The 22447-nt window shown below is 44.0% G+C and overlaps 1 protein-coding gene and 1 long non-coding RNA gene across 13 annotated transcripts in view; one reads left to right on the top strand and one right to left on the bottom strand.

Annotated features, from left to right (window-relative positions):
• RBM20 (RNA binding motif protein 20) overlaps window positions 1-22447 on the bottom strand; it is a 93848-nt gene that overhangs the window by 44569 nt on the left and 26832 nt on the right. The window contains exon 1 of one of the 12 annotated variants that reach the window (XM_040702994.2): window positions 19961-22240. The exons of the other annotated variants lie outside the window; for them this stretch is intronic. Coding sequence (XP_040558928.1) covers window positions 19961-19989 — 29 coding nt within the window. The 5' untranslated portion in view covers window positions 19990-22240. Of the gene's footprint in view, window positions 1-19960; window positions 22241-22447 lie in introns of those variants that run through there. 12 annotated transcript variants of the gene reach the window in all.
• LOC121111207 lies at window positions 1493-3549 on the top strand. Its single transcript, XR_005860972.1, has 2 exons — window positions 1493-1994; window positions 3082-3549. It is a non-coding gene; the product is annotated as an uncharacterized LOC121111207 (long non-coding RNA).

Genomic DNA, 22447 nt, shown 5'->3' with positions numbered 1-22447 from the left:
CTGGGGCCAAACGAGGACAAACACTGTCATCATGTACCACAAACAGTGCTAACATCATTCCCTTCAATACAGCGACCATTTATTTTCTGAATAGAAATGGTAATCGGTTAGAAAAAAGAAAAAGGCTGATCTTCCCTTTGGGAAATCCTTCTGCCCAGGCAGCACCGCGTGAATGAGGGCAGAGCACCACTAGATGGGGATGTCCGATCTCAGAATGCCACGGCAGCAGGAGGAGCCTCACGGTCACACTCCGCTATCAAACCCTCAGCAGTATTGAAAAGGACAAGCAAAGCCCACTCGCATTCTCTCAATCTGTCTGTGGATCGAGCAAAAGACAGATGAACCGACTGAACCTGTGCAAGGCACAGATAAAGATACGGCAGTACAAGAGAAAACAGGTAGGAAATTGTATCAGGTCAATGTATGCATTCCCAAACTGAGCTGAAATAGAAGTTTCAGTAGATATCCAGAGCAGGCTGCTGACCTCTGGACAGGTGCCCACACCTCGCAGCCTCCACCTCCCTTCCTCTTTCATGCCTCCCTCACGTCTGCCTGCCCTCTCCTCTGCCCTGCAGCCCTCATGCATTCTCTCCATTACTGCTCAGCATCCGGAAGCAACATTTTGCCCCTTCTCTATCAACGTTTCCTTTCAAGCTACAGCTACAACGTCAACACATATCTCCTGTCTCAGTTAATGGGACATCCATCCCTTCATGCCATCTGCATGGTGTCCTCTCTTCTAACAGCTCAGCAGTTCCCAAGACACGAAGGATACACTCTTAGTCTTCACCTTCAAACCCTTCACAGCACTGGCAATGCTCTTTTCCTTTCCACTCAATCAGCTTTGGATCCCACCTGCTCCTCCCAAGGGCAATGATCCTCGCATTGAAAGTGAAGGACTCTTTTTCCTCCATCTTCACAAACACCAATAAAAAAATGGTTAAGAAGAACAGGAAAAATAGTTTTAAATGCTTCCCTCAGCCCAAGGTGCACGATGTAAGCTTTATTTCTAAAGCTGTCTTTTTGTTCAAAGTTAACGTTCAATATGTTTTGCTGTGGCTTTCAACTTACTTAGAAAATCAAGGCAAATATGGAAAGCACTGCTGGCTGAACTCCTCACCCACCATCTATTCTTGCCGAAGATGGAATACTTACTGATTTCAGCAGTACAGACTCAGATGCTGTTGGGAATTTGCTGTAATGCATCTGAGAGCTGAGGAGATGCCATGTATGTACACACAAAGCACGACCAATACATGATTTAGTCCAAAATTTGCATATGAGCAAGTGCACAGTGATAGACTAAAACCAAATAAAGCCGCTGTGATTCTTCAGGAATAACACAGAACTGATTTAGGTTCATTTTCCGATTTATTACTAAAACATGCTTGAAACACATATATACATAAGGAATGACCTCCTTACTGCAATTAGCTCCTCAGATATGCATCCAATACCCACTACAAGACCAGGTCACTTGCCCACAGCTCCCACGGTCCCTCTGGCTGGAGAGGGGTGTTCTGCCATGAGCACCGTGCCAGTTCTGCTCAGCCCTCCCTGCAGCCACCTCTGCTGTGGAATTCCTTCCCATCAGGTATGAAGGAAACAATTCAGTGCATTATGCTTGAGTGTTCCAGATTCTGGGTGGCCACTCCAACTTTCTAAAAGAGGAGCTGTATGTGAGCATCAGAGGGGGCTTTAACTATAGCTCCATGAAAGATCCTGCACAGAGATCTCTTGAGGAGCTGTGGACAATACTCCCAAAAGGAAACCCGAGACCATCCTCGGAATTACAACATCATCCACTACAGCAAGGAAGCATAAAACAGCTCATTAGCAGCCCTATCAAGTGACGGACCTAAAGCCAGCTCCAAAGTGCCCACACCTGTCTGCCCACACTGCCAGCCAGAAGGCCGGATTCCACCGAGGAAAGAATCATTATCCCAGCTCTACATCTGGATGTGGGACAGCTGCAGAGCTTCAGGGCACCACAGGTACACTGGGGCACACAGCATGGGCCGCAGTGACAGCAGAAGGGCTCTGACCACGTGAGAACCCCCCAGAATGGTTGCATTTCACACAACCTTTAGAAGGAGAAACTCTAAACGCCATTAAAAATATCAAGGACAAGGAATAGCCCAGCAAAAGTTATACAGTGTCCCAGAACAAGCATTTCCAGTGTATCTTGTTCACCTGCAACCCGAATAGCCTTCCTATTACTTTGGGAGCTTACTGTTGGCACCCCCAGTTGTTCCTCGGACAGAGCAAACTATTGTAATAATGTGACAGTTACTGTGTAACCGTATAATTCCCACCTAAATGTCAATACCACAGCAAAAGGCTTAATGATGACAAAGCTGAGCAGAACTCTTAGCACTGAGCCAGAAAATCCGGCTTTTCACACACCATCCTTCATGATGATTTGAACCCTTCATTAATCTCTCAGGATCTGTTTTGTAGACATAGTGGGATTTCTGTTAAGATGCCTTACATATGCTTCACCAAAATGCTTTTTTCCTGGACTACAAATAGCACAGCTACATCACGTGGCACTATAAAAGGTGGGCACAGCCCCAATTAGAAAAGAGACATTTAATTGCGGTGGAAATGCTCCCAAAAGGCAGAGAACTGCTGGACAAAGGATCGTATGAGGGTACTGAAAAGGCTAAAAGAGAAATGCAGCAGAATTTACTGCAGTAAACTATGCAGTAGAACTGTGGTAACACACAGTTGTACGGAGCAGCACCACAGGCCCTGTGTGGCAGAATATAAGAAATCACAACATTAGAAGAAACACAAGGCAGAAGCAGCCTTTCTCATCCTTCCCTAAACAATTCTTACCCTTTCAATGCAAGAATACAAAACTAGGCTTTTTTTTCTCTGCATAAAACTAGCCTTTAATTTCTGATCCCAAATCACATTGCACCTAAACAGCTGAAGACAGGTGGGAAGCAGGCTGGGGGGTCTCCTCATCACTTCACTGCATTCCCCGCTGCCTAGAACAGCCCTTAAGCCAACTGTGCATGGTTTTGACATAAAGATGCGTGAATACTGGAGGATCACTTTCTCTCTCTCTCTCAGGTTACAAGGCCTCATTGAGCAAAAGTTCAAACAAAGGAACCCAGAAGGAAAGCCGGGGTGGCAGCACCCACATATAAGCACCCTCCTGCTTCTCTGTGCCCCTCCAGCACCCAGCCAGCAGCACAGCCATCCCGCCCAGATGGTACCTCGCTGGCAGAGGCGTAGGGCTGACTCCTGATCACACCTGCAGCCCTCCCTATAGGATATGGGTGCTGAGAAACCCCATCAACTATGGGCTAAGGAATGGACGTTGCAGCAATGAGTCACAGACTGTGGCTCCTTTGTGTGTGTAGGAGGGCAGGCGTGGGCAGGAACCTACTATCCAGGTTTCCTCTCCCTGCTACAGCATTCCAATGCTTTTTCATCATTTCCCACTCAGTGTTCTACCATATCTTGTAACAAACAGAAAATTTAAGGTTTCCCCACTTCTTAGAAAAATGCTGCTTAGTAAAGAAATCTGCTAAAAGGATGCACCTGCAGCTGTCTCTTGAAGATAATTACCTTATGAAGATAATAATAATAATAATCAGAACTGTTAGGAACATCTACACGTTACTGTAGCGCTTATAGGACCACAGCCTTAAGGATACCCTCAGATCTGCAATTCTAATGCCACACAGGAGAGCTCAGGGCTGCACCCACCTGGCCGTGCACTGGCTCTGGCTCACACACCATGTGCTCATCACAGAATCTGACAACCCCAATGGCTCTTTGGCATAATAACTTAAGTCTTAACCAATAACCTCCTTCGAAGCAATATACACTCACCCATCTTTTGGTTTGGGTTGAGTTCTTTTTTTTGTGTGATACAGAACCAGTGTCCAGCTGTACAGTAGATGGCAGTAAATCTTCAGCAGGTCACAGCTACAGACTCTTTAGCTTCCCTCCACAACTGAAAACATTTGTGAATACATTTGTGGCTCACCAACCTTTTCCTTAGGTGTGCACAAATATGGCTTTATTATTTCACACCTGGCTCATTCTTAAAGCTCTTCTATTAAGAAAAAGCACTGGGATGCTCATGCAGTTGTGCCCTATCAGATGAGGACCGGCTTGTTTCAATGTAATATAATCCAAAAACATATGAAACTTAAAACAGAGGATTCTTAATCACAGCTGTAAATGTGTTGACACATCCAGGGCAAGGAAGGGAAAAAACTTACTTGGTGTTGCTGACAGTATGTCAAATAGCATTACCAGAATGAGAAGCAAACTGTAGCATGTGACTTGGACACCACTTTGGAACACAGAATTTTATCTCAATTTAGATTTTCTACCGCAGAAAAACAACCCCTTGCTGCCAAGCCTGTGCAGAGCTCTCAGTCTCACTTCAGCTCTGGAATGCTCATGTGTGTGCATTAAGAAAGATGCTGTTTTAAAAAGTTTAAATCACTCCCCGTCCCAGTGCTTGTAAGGTACACTGCTAAGTCATGTTATACCTATGGATGTCAGCTCCCAGCCTCCTTACAGGCTTCATGCAGCCACAACAAGCTAACAGAGTTACTTTCATACAGGATTTGATCCAGAACACCAACTGGAATAAGCATTTCCAGTTCCCTGACTGGTGCTTGGATCAGGTCTGAAGTGAATGATGTGCTGAAGCAGCATTTTGAGCAGGTTTACCATCATTTAAGTGGCTGTAACTTCAGTGAAGTTGCATCATCTACACATGAAGGAGTCAACCCTGCAAGTGCCTTCTCCTCACTATCAACCACATGAGCAAAGCTCCTCTCCAAACACAGTTATGTTTCAGAGACTCATAAAAAGAAGTACGGAAGCACAAAACAACCTCTTTCTATATCAGGTGATACTAATTAAATTAGATGAATATTGTTCTACTTTGTAACAGCACACGGAAATCTGCTTCGTATCACATCTTTCTTTCAGACAGCATTCCAAAATAATTTGGCTGCCAGCTCTCACACTCCAAAAAGGGTCTTACAAACCACCCTGCAACCATCTGTAGGAACCTCACAACTTCCATCCTGCACTCGAGCACCGGCCCTCTGGGAATCCTGGGCCAGCATTCCAGATCAGTATCCTGGCATCTGCACGGTGCAGTGTGGAAGTGTGAAATCATCGGGACTCAAAGCCTGACCAGAAATGTCTTCTGACCACGCTTCAATTATATAAAAGGCAATCAAACCGCTACCACAGTTCTGTTTCTCATGAGCAGCAGCTGAATGGCTTGAAAAGAGCAATTTGCCTGCAGCGTTGCAATTGCCTCTGCATTGCTGCAGGGTGTTGGATCATTAAGGGCAGTGATTTACGCCACAACCAACAAATAGCGCTGCCCTTGTGACCGCTCTCTTCAAGAGCAGGACTTGCAAGCAGCGAGTGAAAATGCTTACACACAAAACTCAATAATGTTGTAGACTTGCTTTTGCTTTCTCATAGTTTTGAAGTGTTCCATACACATATCTGACCTCTTCTACTTCTGAAAAGACCTCACAGGAGGATCTACTGCAGAAACAGAAGGGAAAGACACAGCTATCTACTAACAGCGAAATATTAGCTGCCATGAAGATGGGCCAATGAAATATCTGGTCAGGTTGGATTTGTTCAAGCCCAGAAACAAACAGGTTGAGAAGAAACTATTAAGAGGCAGCAAAAAGCCATACTTTCTGACAAGTCATCTGAGGGCAGCCAGGGCAACAACTGCTGAAGGTCCCGTAACAAGAGGTCTATCTTTGGAATGGTGAAAAGAGCTGAGCCCACTTCAAGTTGATAAGAAGAGCATGCATGAAGATAAAGTGAGCACTAGAAACGTTGTACACAGAAAATGTTAATAGAGATTCTCTTTATCATTATACTTTTTAGTGTATCCAGAAGCAAGCAACTGAGATCAGGATGAGTACTAAGAAACTGCAGAAATGGAATGGAAATTGCAAAGTAACTGCAATAAAAAATACACACGTTCATGGCTGTCTTTACATGAATTTAAACCACAGATGCGATACACTCATTAAATATGGACTACAAAATACGTTAAAAAGACTGTATTCTGAAAACGATGCTTATGTACGTAGAACACACGGTGTAGCTGCGGACAACGATGTGCTGACTACCTACAAAAGCCTCACCCGTTCTGAGGGACAATGCTTTGTAAAACCGTGCTGTTCCCTGAAGGTCAGGGGATTTGCACCTTCGCCGCCTAAGCCTGCTCAACCTCGGATCTAAGCCCCCTGTTACCACTGTGTTAGACACCCGTATCTTCTTCTTCTCTTCCTTCAGACGTTTGCAGCATTGTCACAAGGAAGAAGATCTTGCCTGAAGCCTGCAAATTAATTATTTATGAAAAAGGGGAGTATGCTAAAGGTTTTAATCTTTTCAAGAAGCCAAACGAGAGCGCTGAGGTTGCGCTTGTGAGAGGTCTCAGAGATCTGAATTGCAGCTCACCCACTGGGCTGACTTAGGGCCAGTGCTTCAAGTCTCATGTCCCGAGCCAAGCCACCACCTTCACACTGCTTCCCAATGCCTACATCCTCGACAAAAGCTCAAATCACGCCATACCGCTGCATCAATTTCAGCCTAAAGACCCACTCAGCTCAGTTTAACTTGGCATTTCTCTTCACAAATACTGAAATGAAAGCCTAATTAGACAGATAAATTTAGGACTTCACTGTTGAATTTTTATAAAATCCCCACAGAAAATGTTTCATTATCTTTCAAGCAGCATCACCACCTTTGGTTAGAGCAGAAAAGCTGCCAAAGGAAAAGCTGTGATACACTTTAACAGAAAACCTTGTGGTTATTTGCTTGCCCACTTATTCACCCTGGGCCACTGAAGCACCTATTTACTGTTCAGTGGGCTAATGATGGGTTTAAGTCAGTGGAATAACTCAAATAACCACTTCTACTGCTTCCAATACAAGCTACACCAGCATTTTGTGGCGGATTTAGGCCCTTGTCCCTACAAGTCAATGAAGTTTGGTAGTAGGGTATTACATTTACACACCTCCTCCTGAGCAGTGTTTGCTCCACTCTCACTGCAGGATAAAGTGTTCAGGAAAAGAAAGCAGGAATCCCAGCGGTGACATGCACACACGCTCAGTTTAGAGGAGCTAATCTTCCAGCACGAACAAAATGAGCCAGATAAGCATCTCTTCACACTCCATTAAGTTATGAGCCTCCTCAATATTAAAGACAACATACGACAGCTGAGTCGTATGCAGTATTTATGTGATGTCCCCTTGTCCAATGCAAATGCCCTTAGAGAGCCTAAAGATCTTGGTCCTGAGAGGAAGCGACAGAGAAGTCTGCGAGCCTCAGGCGGCCAACACGCATGATTCAGACAAACTCACAAACCTGTGACCTTTCTAATTGCACCTCATGGCGGGCAGCTTGCTAGCATGTGGACAATTCTATTTTTGGCATTGCTGCAAGTTAGCCCCTGTCGGAGAGCCTGGAAGCCAGCATATCTGAACCGTCAAATATCACTGCATTCCTCACCTAGCGCTCGCTTTGCTCTAGCAAGACAGACAAACCAGAGTCACGCCCAACCTGGCTGGGTTTTAATTATGACACAGGTATTGGCAGCGCAAAAGGGCACTACGGAGTGGCACGAAGAGCCAGCATTCAGTTCTGACTATCGGTGATTAAGCTGTTCCAATGACTTTAAAAGGAATGGAAGAAGGATTCCGTAGAGAGTCCTTGCTTGTGAACAGTAATTCAAAATAAGGGATGGAGGAAAGCAGTGAGGAATAACAAGACATTTACGTCATACTTCTCCCATTCTAAACCTTTCACTGCCTCCCCAGCTGGATAAACGCAATTTAAGTTTCTCACCTCTTCCTGGAAATTGCTTATCCAGACTTTTTCTCCTCCTTGCAAGGTTTGGCTCAGCCCCAACCCTCTGCCTCATCCACCTTCTTCACTCCTCTCCCAGTGCTGCACAAAAATCCATTTTGTGAGGTTCATGGCTGGGAAGAACCACTGGGTTACACTGCATGACCCCGTGCCACCCAGCTGGCCTAGCCGTGCATTTTGCCTAAGCACAAGGCAGCCTAAACAGCGCTGCTGTCTTGATCTAAGTTAGTCAAGAGGTGGAGAATTAATTGTGTTATCTCCATTTGATTTGCTGCAGTGGCTAATTACCTGTACTATTAGCATTTAATGGTATTCCAATTTAAATATCTATTTTCAAACTTATTACTGCGGACATGGTGTGAGAGTGCGTCACGTTAACAAGGAGCCAATTGCTATACAAATGGAAGTTGAAGTCCTATTGTTATTTAAAATGGCCATATTCTTTATGTCATTATCCACTGACCTTTATCAAACACCACAAAAAACCTCTAAGAAAAAAACATTCCGCAAACTCCTTTAACAGATGACTTCGAAGATTAAAATATTCAGCAAATGCCTTTTAACAGAAGATTATGCTGACCGAAATAATTACACTTCTACCCTGAAGCTGTTTTCCTGTTTTCATCCTTACCAACTGTATTTCCTTTAAACATCTTTGTTATTTGCCCCATACTGGCATCGAAGTATCTGCACTACAGCTACACAGACCATCCCAGTCTCAGTTTTCCAATGGTTTGCATTTCCTCAGCAGTTTGGATTTCCTCCTGTACTCTATGATCTTTGAAACTAATAAGAGGACAAAAATCTTGGGGGACTTCAGGATCCCACTCCCAGGATTCTTCAGTGAAGCCAACCAGTCTGGCTCATTTTTAGTGCAGTTCTACTAAGATAAACATCATCAGAAAACACTGACTTCAAAGCAATGTATCAGCTTCATGTGATACAACTAGGTTATCCTGCCCCTTTTCAAACAAACAGAAAAGTTAAATAAATATTAGAACAATGTAATAAACAGTTGTGGTTTTCCAAAAACTCTAGCCACTTCACATTCTTTACCTGATAATGGATCCTACTCCTCACTGGAATCATTCTGCTCCATTTACATTCTACCATCTACCATGGATTCTCTCCGTCTATTTCTACTTTCCCAACCAGAACGCTCCTGTTGATTTTTCAGCAATACTTTGTAAGACAATCCCTGTTTAATTTTACATTTCTATTTTACCCTCTCAATCAACTTTGCTCTAAAATTTTCCCCAGAATCTCAAATCTCACCCTTCTGAAACGCCAAATCAGCACTACCCACATAAACCAGCATATGCCTCTACGAAGGGAAGTAGGTCAGGCTCGCCAGTCCCTAGGCAACCACCAAACCTCATTCCCTTGATCAATTCATCTGTATCACTGCTCATGACGTCTGAAATAGATTCAGCTGGTATTGTGTGCAGTGGTTTTTGTATTAAAAGATTATTATCCATTTTTAGCAGTGCTAAGTATCTATTGGCTGCATCAGACCCGCAGAATATTGAATGGCCCATTTTTAAATATTCCATACCCATTTCTCTCTCCCTCCCACGCACTGTCACACAATGGACTAGTTCCCACTTGTCTCTGGTTTTATTTAATGATCTTTAATGGATTATTTTCCAGAAATTGCTTACAAAATAATCCTTATGCAGTCAAAACTCAGTAGATATGAGTTACTCATTCATCCCTTAATACCATAATACAGAACAAATTTTTTCTATATCCTTGTCTTTTTTAAAAGTATGGAAGACCATGTGAGCAGAGATAGAAGTTACAGAACGTACCCTGTAGCAAACTGCATCTCCTCACACACAGACAACAACTGAGCCTGAAGGTATGAGAAGTGAATGGACCCCCTGTTGAAAGGCAGAGACCAGCAAGCATGGTGGCAGAGCCCTCACTAGGGCAGATGTACATTTACTACCATCAGGGCTGGGTAAGCTTCCTTGTAGAACTTGCACCTGGTGCTCAAATCCACTGCTCAGCCAAGGTAACGGGGCTCAGCACTAATTCAACTTTTAAAGTATCTTATGAGCATTATGATCCCAGTCATGCAAACAGTTTTTGCAAGGTTTCAGCAATACACAGCATTTCTTGATGTTACTGAGAGTATCAGATCCCTTGTGCTTATCATCCACAAGCCCATCAGTGCTACGTAAGGAATTTCTCTTTCAATTATTTTGTTATAAGGGATCCATTTAGGCACAGCAAGACTAACTCAGCTTGCAGTGGGGCACAGCCTTGTAAATTAAATGTTGGTTCAATGCCTTCTTCATATTTACTTCTTGCAGCATCAAATAGGGTGTGCATCCCAGTTTCTGAGTTATAGGCAGAGAATTCTGCATCTTAGTGATCTTTCCTCTAAACGTCTCTCTACAGGGCACAGTTTTCTGCACGCATCTGCAAAGCCTGAACAACCCAGGGACTGGTTTGTGTTCTCCTCTTACTATTTATCACAGAATGAGTTTTGGTAGCTTAAGAGGAAATGGCTTATCATCTGCCTCACATTGTTCTTCCCTTCTCCTGACAGTTGTCTTATGGTCATAGACAGGAACTAAGAACAACAGACTTTGCTGTTATTTACTCCTAGAGACAACTCATGCAGACAGGAGTAGAAAGAGTAGAACCTGCAAACCTAACATTAGATGATGATGATGGAGAGACTTAAACAGGCTGCCAGCACTAAGGGACAGCTATTGACTGTACCTGTACATCATACAAATGGATGCAAATATAAAGAAGTTAATCACATGTATTCCTGCTGACCAGACCAGTATTTTGATTTAAAATTTGTGGAAAGCAGGAACTGAACAAAATACATGAAACATAAAGGAGAATGAGAACGATGTATTTTGAAAATATGCTCTTGCAGATGAGCAATGGGTATGAAACAAATCTTTTCCTGTTCTTGACTGGTAAAAAGCATCCCTTATAGGTATCTGCATTAAAAGAAACAGGAATAAAGGAAAGCTCCTTCATATTGATTAAAATCAAAGAGAAGAGCACAGTACTGCCATCTTACATGCCTGTGTAGGTCACACAGCATGTGTTCTGCAATACCTTAAAATAAAAATGCTAGGAGCAAGTACTGCGCTAAGCAATGGACAAAATGGAGCGTACCCTGGTGATCAGCAGGAGCACTGGCTTGGGATGAAAGGACACCGATGGCATTCAGCTCCCAGAGCCTCAGAAAAGGGCTGTGACCCACCAGCAGCCACCAGCCCCAGCCCACCTCGCAGGATGAGGTGACAAACAAGCAGCACCACGTGACAACAGATTACAATTTCACGTACTCTACAACGCAGCCAGCAAGAGGTGAGCTAGATGCAACAAAGCCTGAGCAACAAAGCCAAGAAACCTCACGATAACAGGCATTTAGGGAAGGCTGTATTTGTTCCCCCACACCCCACTGGTTCCAGGGCCCAGGGGTTTGGGGTCTTGCCTCCGCTGCATGCCTCATATTAACATAGCTGCAGCCTTAAAACCTGCTGGGCATGACCGCCTGCAGACACAGCAGATTTCCATCTGTCTTCATCATCAAGCTGTGGCTGTCAATCCTGCCAGCTTCACGGGAAACCCTGGTGTTACCAATCAGCTTAGCCTACCGTGCACACGCCACGCAGCTATAAACCATAAAATTATTGTTTTTACAAGGGCAGAGGATTTAAAACTGCCCTCCCCCCAGTTCAGGGAGCGCGAGGCCATTGGGCAAAATGAAATAAATATGCAGATGGATGAAATGACGTGCGCCAGTGTCTTGGGAGGAATCCAACCCCTGAACCTACAACAATTACAAGAGCAGAAAAAGGGCATTCTGTATTTCTTGCAGCCTGAGACACACAGCAACTGCCCTTGGAGGAGCAGTTTGCGACAGGATCTGTGAAGCCAGCAATGGCAGCAGCATCGTCTGCGTGCAGGGAGACAACAGGTGGGAGAAGCAGACGAGACGAGTTTTCTTTTAGGTGTATGAAGTTTGTATTTCATTCATGCTATTTGTGAAATGGAATAACATCAGCAAGTAGTCATGAGGCCACAAGTTAGGAAATTACATCATATATTTGGCAATAACTGCAGGATATAAATAACCTGGAACATCAAACCTTTCACAGAAACAGATGCAAAAAGGGATTCACTTGCCCCTGGGCAATTCGCAGTGTGTAACATTTACACATGGATGGGCAAGCTGTTTTTAGCTACCCAGGAGTCAAAAGCGACCCAGCAGAACTGGACTGCACATTCCCACAAGAAGGGCAGCAGGTGACTGTTACGTGCTGCAGAGCATAGCAAAGGACATAATTTGGAATGCTCCAAAAGCATAAATCCAAGCGAGAATAAGGAACCTATTTCTTTCTCTTCTTTCCCCTGCTCAGAGTAGTTACAGGAACATAAATTATCCGAGCACTGTAACAGAGTCCAAGCAATCCCTTTCCAAAATTCTCTATAGCCAACTTCACAATAGAAGCGGTATAAAAGTATGCAGTATATACATTTCAGTTTTTTGCACCCATTTGCAAACAACTTCTGCAGACAACATCTACAGCCCGATCCTGCAGAGGTAAAAGAAGAGGAATTATTTTATTTGTGCCACTTGTCTTATTTAAGGTCCTTGGCCAGAGCAGATGTGCATACACGGCATCAGAACAGCACATGGTAGAGCATATATAACCCACATTAAATTAACTCTGCACAAACTAACATTTATTGTGTCGTTTGCTTTTATGACATAATGACATAGCTCTGTGGACACAGGCAAGCAAGGATTACTGAAATCCACAGGGCATTGGACCACACACTTGTCAAGAGTGACTGGCATCCTATTTCGTTCATTAAATGGGACAGCATGGATTCACTTTTCCTGGGCTCTGGAATGACAGCGGCGTAAACCTCGCAGCTACAGAATCTCCAGAATAAGGCACTGCTAGTAAACAAATCTGCCTTTGGAGCAGACGCTCAGGCAAGCTTCAATGCACAACAACAAGCTTCTTGCTGTACTGCTCCTGTCTGCCTCACTATATCATAAGAGGTTGAGCAATCAGTTCATCCTGCACCTCCCACAATCATAGATCAGCATTGCTGGCCCCAGGATAACTCCTTAAGTCATCTGCAAAGATTTTTATTTGATAACTCCAAAGTGCCTTACTATTTTTGCCTAATTCCATTTTACAGTTTGGGACCGTGCAGTATTGGTGTAAGGCACTTTGAACAGGTGAGTAAAGAAAGGGACAGAAGAGAAACGGAGGGCACCCACCACGAGCAGAACCACGACCCTCCTACATTAGGTAAGCACACTCATTAAACCAGCAGGACAAGTTTCAGTAAGGCTTTTTTAAGGTAAATCCATAGTGCTCTGTGCAGAAACGTTCCACTACAGACAGAGGCTTCTTTTAACTGTATTAACTGGAATAAGTGCACACAGCAGGAAGCTGCAGCTTCTAGAAACATCCCTGCTTGTTTATTCCAGCACGGGCTGCGTTTCTTTGTCTCTCATCTACAACAAATAACCTTACGCGGAAGCTCTGAGACTCTGAGTAGCTAACCAAAATCACGGTCACGTAAAAATAATCATCCTGAAGTACAAAAATAATTCACCGAGGAACAACTTAAACCAGATGACAGCCTCACTGATTGAGGGGAAGTGAACTGCTTCCTTGCTTCCAGCACTGCCATCGTTTTAAGATACGAATATAAACAAACCTTTATAGCGTTACCCATCAGCCTTCGCACACGGCTGCCACAATCACTCTCGGCCAGGCTTTCCCTATTTTCCACAATCATTTTGCTTATTTTGATCTTCCTCTCTTACCCATCCTCTGCTTGCAGTGCAGGCAGAGAACCATAAATGCTATTTAAGTACAGAAATCCTTAAAGTAGATTTCTCTGGTGTTAGTGGCTATTTTTAGCTGCGCTAGCCCAGAGATGCACTGAAGTGTTTACTAGCTTGGACATAGGTCATAAAGCCTGCATTTGTCATTACCAAAGACCACCTGCAGTTTAGATGAATTATTATCAGTGACAACTGTTTATCACTGTTCAGCAGACAAATAAACTTAACCCTTTCCTATCTGACACAGAGTTCTGAGCACACCGCACAGCAGCGACCCTTGCAGTGCCTCCCAGCCCTGCCGTGCAGTGCTTACCCCCACAGAAACACACAGCAGCAATGCTGGCTCTGCATTTACAATCTCCCCATGCTCCTCCAAGCAGGAAGCACCGATCACACACTGAGCACCAGGGAACCTCCCAGAGACGCTCTGTAAGTTGTCCCATCAGCAGAAAAAGGAAGAAAAGATGGCAGACGTGAAGACAGAAAGGGTTGTTGAATATCCACCCTTTCACATCTTGCCAATTTCAATGTTATTTCTTCTTAAATTAACCCCCAAATAATTCCAAATTCCTGTGAAACGCCCAAATATTGAACACAAAGCCATTTATTTTGCATGCTATTTTCAAATATATTTTCTGTTGCCTTTATTACCCCTGATGTCTTTATTAGTTTCTCACTGCCCATTACCATCCACTCCTGCAAACCCCTCAGTTTCCAAAAGACATCTCCTGCCCACTGCTCATGTGGGGACCGCTCTGAGCAGCAGACTGAGGGCAGCAGTGGGGGGCAACCAGGCCTGAACTCAAGGGGTTGGGCAAACACAAGAGTTTGACCATGGTCAGATATGGTCAGGGTGCACCTGCTTAATGGTGGGTCTTCTCTGCTCTGTCAGATGGTGACTGCATGTCAGCCCAGAAAAGCTGTTCTATGGTTCAGACAGTAATAACACGAAGGATGGATAAAGGAATTGCGTGTTTTGTCAAAACAAGGTAATTCTCCTTGGGAATAATGCTTTATTGCCCACCACGCTACAAATGTAAGAAGCACATATTCAAAGCTCAGATTAAACCTGGTCCACCTGTACATGTCCCTGTTCACTGCATGGGAGTTGGAACAAATGACCTTTATGGGTCCCTTCCAACTCAAAGGATAGGTCATCCTTGGTTTCCTTTGTAATCCATACGTAAACTGGGCATCAACAAATAAAGACACATGGAGGTTATAATTCGGGTTTTGGATTGCCTAGAATGAGAGAAGCATATCATTTCTCCCTGACTAGTTACCATTAGAAATAACAATGGAGTTCAGTACTTTCTTTGTAAGCTTAATGAAAAGAATTTGACCCAACTAAAAGCAGAACAGATTCCTTTTCTCTACTCTTCATAAAGAATGCATACTAAATAAAACATAGATCATCTTGTATCTAAATCAGGCACACAGCCTCACCTGGAATCCATTCTCTAAGCACAGAAGACAAATCTGAAATCTGACTTCCAAAGCAGAACAATCCCCTCTTTTCTCAACAACTCCAATTCAGCACATAAGTCATTCCTGATGACCTCATTTTTTATTTCAGGGGACACAACTGTTCCACAATTAATGTCTAGAGATCCCTGGTTTAGTACGTACCACTTGTTATCCTTAAATGAAAACTACTCTAAATTTTATGTGCTAAATTGATTTCTGCTACGGAAGTAAATATCATGACCTCTTCAACTTCATTCCTTATAACTCTCAATTAAAAACAGATATCTTGACATCGTTCCCAAACCTGCTGGAGTCAAGAGGAAGATTTCTACTTATTTCTGTGGAAACTAATTATGTATTTTAATCACGTATTCACATCTTCAGAAGTGTTGTCGGCTACCTCTCTGTCTTCCTTTTCAATCAAAATATTGTGTGCAGAATTACCGGGTGTGACAATGCCAGCACGGACCCCAGGAGCAAAACGTGTGCCCACAGCCCTGAGCCCAGGGGAACAACAACTCAAGGGTCTGCAGCATCACAGTGATAGACGCACCTTTCCAAGCAGAAGGCTCCTACTGGGGATCATTTGCAAGGAAAAAATGACCAGTCAGAAATTTTATATCTGAAATGCTTGCAAGCAAAATTCCAACTAGTTCAGATCACATAATACAGGCTGCAGTTTTTCATAGATGGGCACTGCTTAAAAAAGCAAGCTGACACATTCTGCACTGGCTCTACCTTCCAAATGAATTCAGGTTCTGCGCCAAATCCTGCACATTACATTAATCTTGCCCTGGAACACAACATGGGAGAAATTATATATTGCATATATTCACATACACACACACCACTCAAAATGACCTGATGTTTGTGGCTATTAGTAGTTGGGACAGTAAATATCTTAACAGCTTATTGTCTCCCATTTCTATGAAGATCATTGTTTTCTACTCTTCGGAAAGCACTTTGGATTGTGCAACAACAACCATGCATCATTCTCACATAATTTTGTGCTATGGAGGTCTTGTGCCATATCTTGAATTTGTTAAAAATCCTGGAAGTGAGTGAACTTTTAGGGTGTCACATTTCACTGCTTACTGACACAGTTAAATATCTTCAAAATCCATGTTCCACTCAACATGGCTTGAAGAGGACTTCGAAAAAGCAAGACTTTATTTGTTAATAATTCTGGAATTAACTTATGCTATTGGAGCACAAAATTCAGCATGCTCACAAATATGATTGAGAAAGATACACGTCATTGGAAGGAGGATGCCAGATTTACTGCTGGAATACACTGCTGCACATCACCTGAATTACTTCGGAGGGAAGATCAAGATCAGTTTGCATTCCAAAACACCCAAAGAAGTACCATGGTCCCCAAAAGTCTTCCGAACACTGAGCAGAGCACATGGAAGGTGAACAAGGAGACGTGGCAATGCCCTGAAGGATGCCTTTGCAAAAAGAGCAGAGGTAACTCACAAAAGAGATTAAAAGCTAAAATGCTTTCAAAGCTCAGATCCATTAAGAGATGAAGTAACACACTGTGTGTTAATTTTGTTAGAATTAGTCAATGCAACTTTCATTTAATGAACATAATGACTTTCATTCACTACAATAACTGTTCACTTTCTGATGAACAGAATAGAGATCTCCAGCCCAAATGTAGCAGATGGTGCCCCAATGGAACTGTGCAGGGAGTCAGCAGAGGGCTTACAACCCTCTTTCTGAAGATCAGTACAAAATTTCCATCTTAGCTAATGTAACCACACCACGAGTCAGCCTCATCTCTTCCAGACATCAATATCTTTTTGCACCATCATTAATAAACCCCTAATTCTCTGATTCCTGGGAAGGCATCCCATTCAGTTTTGATGCACCCTTGTTAGCCCACACTGGCTCATTGTGCAACTTGCTGGCTAACTTATCCAACAGGGAATGAAAGGCATAATTTATCCAGCGTTCCTGCGTTACTGCCCTGGGGCAGACACTCCAGCACAGAAGATTTTCAGATTATCAAGAGGGGATAAGAGGAATGTCACAGCCTCTACTAGTCTATGTAGGGTCATTTATCAAAAAGACAGCTGGCATTACATTGCTATGCTCCCTTCCTATAAAGTAACAAAAGGTACTTTAAAAATACTTTTAAGGAGTTGTGTTTATTTTTCAAAATTCAACCCAGTTTGAGCATGCCACTCCTCCAGCTGATGAAGCTGTCCTCTTCAAGCTGAAATAGCCTCAGAAGGATATTGTTATCCCCACACACGCCAGCAGATCCTTGCAGGAGGCACAATGAGGTGTGCTGCTCATGGAGTGCTCTGACAAAGGCCAGAATCGAGTTTTGTTGCCCCACTGTGACACTGGGCTGATCCCTGGGACAAACTGGAGTCTGTTCCCTTGGAATGAAGCAGACTCCACTCCAGTTGTGCCATGGGGAGACATCTGGGCTGCCTCGTGAGCAAGAGAATAAACGCTGAAGGAGAAAAGTGAACCACTGAGTTGAGGAGCAGAGGAGTTCCCAGTTCTGCATCTCAAAAATGCAAGGGGCAAACAGCTGCAGAAACAGGAATGGAACTTCAGACTGCAGCCCTCTGTGGTTAACAACTTTCAGCTCTTACCCAAAGGTGAACAAATACAACTCTTACAAGAAAGAAAAAAGAATCAAGTCTACATTAGAAAGCAAGCAGCAAGGAAGACTAGTCTCTAAACGTTTCACTCCTAGGACACTTATGCACGTGTGCACATGTAAGCACCAGAAAAGACACAAAGGAGGATGGCTATGAGGGACATCCACATCAGCACAGCTCCGGAATGAATGCTGCAGCGAACGCTTAAAGAAAGCCCCAGTGGGATCTGCAGGATCCACATGGCACAGCACACACATGGTGCACAGTGCAGCATTATCCCAGCAGCCATCTGAACAGGGAAAACATCTGCATTTCCTCCTGTTTACATAGCTACAATTTCTCCTCCGTGAGGGAATTAGGTGCCCCATCCGTGTCAGCGCTGGGCAGCACACAGCTCTCTTCAGGAAGGCATTTTTCTCTAAGAACAAAAGCTGCTTTGAGAGCTGAACTTGAAGCCATCCTGCCCACAGTGTACTTCAGTGAGGTCTAAAAAAAAAAAAGTCTGCTCTGCCACAGCTTCATTTTCTTATTAAAGCAATATTTACAGATTGGTGGACACACACCAGAGGGTGAGCAAAGCTGAGCGCGCAGCTCTAAGTACAGCTCAACACCACAAAAATAATGGTTAGCCAACATTTAGGCAGCCGCAGCACCAAGGCGTGTTACATGTGGGTTCACCCCTTCTGCTGTGCATGACTTGGCCCCACAATGCATATTTTGCATCAGCTCTGCCCTGACTTTGTTCACACTGAGCCCTTGTAAGAAGATCAACAAGTTCTTAGGAGGATACGAAGTTGCTGACACAACAAAGCCCACACGAGCCACGATTTAACTCTGTGTCCTCAGCTGGCCACATTTTTCTAGAGGAATTCCAGCTCCCACAAGCCTTCTGAAAAGCAGGAGACCAACACATAAGAGTCTGCAGTGGCTCACTTAGCGTCACGCTATTTTCTTCTATTTATTCCTTTTTCCCCCCCATAAGGTTTCCATGTGACAGAATAGTTATTCTGCAACTGACACCACTGAAATACACGACTTTGCATACATTACCCGCTATGGTACAACGCAGAGATATTTCAGGCCAGCTTAAAATAAACTGGCCAGAGCACAAGCAATGGGGCTGGATGGAGCAAGGCGGAGCTCTGCCATGGCTCCATCGCCCGGCCAGGGACCAGCAGCACCTGGCACAGCCTGCAGGGTCGGCAGGTTGGACCCATGCCCTCCTCTGAATCCTGCATCGCTGCTGCACTGGGTGCAGGAGCAGCAGAATAAGGTTTTAATGTACCTTAAGGGTGATTTACTACTACTGGGGAGAAGAAGAAAAGCACGTGTTCCTCCATACTGTTCCAGCTCAGGAAATTTCATCCTCAGGACAGTCCGTCCTTCTAGGATACAAAAGTTGTAACAACTGGGAAAACAGGAAGAAGATGAGATGAGAATCAAATTAGGCATCTGAGAGAGAAACGGGCTTTAGAGTTGTGGGAATAGCTTTGAATTTTAGCAACTCTTTTGCAAACCATTCAACATCCTCAGCTTTTTAGCCAGAGTGAATATATGCAAAATGTCCTTAAAAATGCAAAAATTGGAGACGGTCGGGCATGAAACCCCTGACAATGCAGGCAGTATCTGAGCTCCAAAGAGTTAAAAGCCTGAATGTTGAGGTTAGTTCCAAAGAAGAAGCCTACACTCAATTTCTCACCAATCTGAGCTCTCCCCAATGCAGGGTTCTGTTCTTTCTGGTTGTAAAGCACTTCCTAAGCACTGCCTTTGCACCGTCACCTAAACAAACCACACACTTGTGCTCAGTGCATGTTTTCTGATCCACAAGACCAGGATTTCCAGAAGTGTGCTCACGAAAGAGACCATATGGGAGAGGATTTCTTTCCACATGCATGACCTAATTTAATTTTCAGTCGCTTCTGTATTTTAATAATTTTTATGCTTCAGTTCAATTTCTATTCCGCTCCCTTCCCCACTCAAGAAAGGAATCTAGAAATATAAAGGGTAAGTCCAGCAAAAACTCACAATTTATTACAGAGGCTTACTTAAAAGAAAAAACAGCCTCAATGGATTAATGTATTTCCTTTCCCACAGCTTTTCCATTTAAACCATAACTGTGCATATTTACCGCGGTGTTTCCATGTTTCCATCTGCCATTGGCACTGTGCTGACACATCCCGCATGGGGACGGCAGCCAGGCGGGACACCCGTCCTCCTCAGCACGGTGAAAAGGCACTGCTGACCAGCAGAGGAACTCAAGTCTCAGTTATCCCAGCCACTTATTCCAGTCGTCAATCACATTTTTAACAGAAAAAGCTTAGGAATAAAAACCCTAGGGCTCATTGTCAAAAGCTTGAGTCAAGCCCCATGGGTAGATTTGCTCTCCTTCTTAGAAGCTCCTCATAGCCGGTGCAGTGGAAAAAGAAGTGGCCCATGTAGGCATGTGTGCTCCCTCATATGAAAAGCAGTACAACTGAGGTGGAGGGACCCACTTTTGGCAAGGTCAAACTGAGTCCACATAGCTGTTAGAGTTTATCTTTTGAACCCAGTCCTTACAGCAGAGGTATATATAAACATGCACATTTGACAAGACGGGAAGTGTTACTGATGGGTAAGTTGAGTAAATGACACTGTATTCACCTTTAACTTACTCTTGGAGTCCAGAGATTCCTAGAAGGAATCATCTTGCTACACTGTCACCCCAAAGTGACAAACTCGTCCACTACAGCCATATCAGTTCTCCCAATAGCTTGATGACTTCTTTGTAACCTTAGCTCTAGCCTGAGCAAACCTGTCCAAACTGAAGAAAGCTCCTGTCCAAAATGAAGAAAGGACACAGAAGCCTGTAAGTTGCTTCCACATATTGAACTTGCAGAAAAGGAGATGTTTCCCTCCTTTTTTTTTTTTTTTTTTTTGGTATGACAGGTCCACTTTTTTTTTCCCTTAAATGTCACTCAACTAGTAGCAAGCCAAGGTGACTGCAATTCCAACAGTAACTCCAGAAGTTCATTGGTTTCAACAGTTTCACTCCTTGTAGCTCTTCCCCATTTCCCTTCTAGTGTTCTCTTCAGGAATTAGGGAGAGGCCCCAAATGAGAATATGACAGGCTGAGATGTGCAGCATCAAAACAAAACACAGCTGTCAGAGCATCTTGAGGAGGCCACTGACATCCTGGTGGCCCTAAAAGGCTGAAACAGGTCCTCAGTCTACTGGGAAATAGGGCTGGTGCTGCACCAAACAGCAGCAATACAGCCAGGAAGAGATAAGACAAATCCCAGCAAAGTCCACACAAAGTGCAATGTTGACTTATAGAGATTCAAGTGACTTGGTCGTCTGTTCGCCAATAGCCAAGCTTTGTGAGGCAGATGCTTATTTACTAGGAAACCCAACTAAACCTATCAGTTTGCAGTGCAGGAACCACCAAAGCACCCAAGCCCAGATACCCATCAACAAAGCTTTGCACTCAAAGCTGCGGCTCGAACATAAGAAGTCCTTCCCTACCCCCAGCACCCTGAGACATCCAGACAGGTGACTTTTCCTTGGAGCTAATCCCATCAATGACCCATATCGACTCTCTCCATACTCATTTAGAAAGAAAATAAACAAGCAAGCCTTCTTAACCCTCTGCAATAAAGCTCATTCATTCCCATCTCACAGGGAGATTCCCATGCGCAGCACACTAGTCTCATCTGTCATCAAGCTGCAAGAAAAGTCCACTGTTCTTGACAGGCTAAGATGTAAGAAAATGACTTTTGGTCAAGAGGGTCAGATGATACAGCAATCTCATCCTGGAATCTCATAAGAAATATCAGCCATCGCTGTTCATAAGCACAAGCCTGGTTTGGCTATATTCAGTTACAGGCAGAGCGGGATAATTAAACAGCTCACGATATGGAGGAGCTAAAGCATGTGCAATCTTATTTATGTTCTCTGCACCTGTGTTTTCTATGGTTTAAATTCTAATACTGATCTTTTAAACTGTGCTCAGGGAGTATCCCAGTTCATCCACATGAGAGAGAGTAATAAGTTCTATTTTTAAGCAACATGCGAACGAAAAGGGATGCATCATACTATAGAGCTTTTCCAGTAGCCAAATACACATTGGGAAATTACTATTGAATTGCTTACAATTTGAATGTTTTAAATGGTCTGGAGGCAATTAGAGTATTCCCAAGCTGTTGTGCACGGCTGTTTGGCTTGGCTATATGACTCCTTTCCTTTGTTTGCCCCAAGTTTATTGTCCCCTCTGTTGTGCTTCAACTCACATTCGTGGTATTACGGAAACCTCTCGTGCTCATCTTTCAAACCGGACTGCAAACCCACCCGGAGCAAAGAAACCACACAATCCTTGTTAAAGCCTTCTAATCCTTAGCGAAGTCTTTGAGGTAGAGGCAAACCCTCCCGCTCCATCTGCACGGCAGTACCAAGACCTCTCAGCTGCAGCACAACCCCGGCGACAGCGGCACCGATAGCGCTGCGGGACGGCTGCACTGTTCCCACCAGGGACACCCGGAGCCACGCAGCAAGGTGGGTACACAGAGGGGTCAGGGCAGCAGCCGTCCTTCTTCCCTGTGCTGACAGGTTGCTGCTGCCCTAAATACTGCATGAGAGCGTG

Source organism: Gallus gallus, chromosome 6 (genome assembly GCF_016699485.2).
Source record: "Gallus gallus isolate bGalGal1 chromosome 6, bGalGal1.mat.broiler.GRCg7b, whole genome shotgun sequence".
Classification (NCBI taxonomy): Eukaryota; Metazoa; Chordata; class Aves; order Galliformes; family Phasianidae; genus Gallus; species Gallus gallus.
This window is presented reverse-complemented; position numbering and strand designations above follow the sequence as displayed.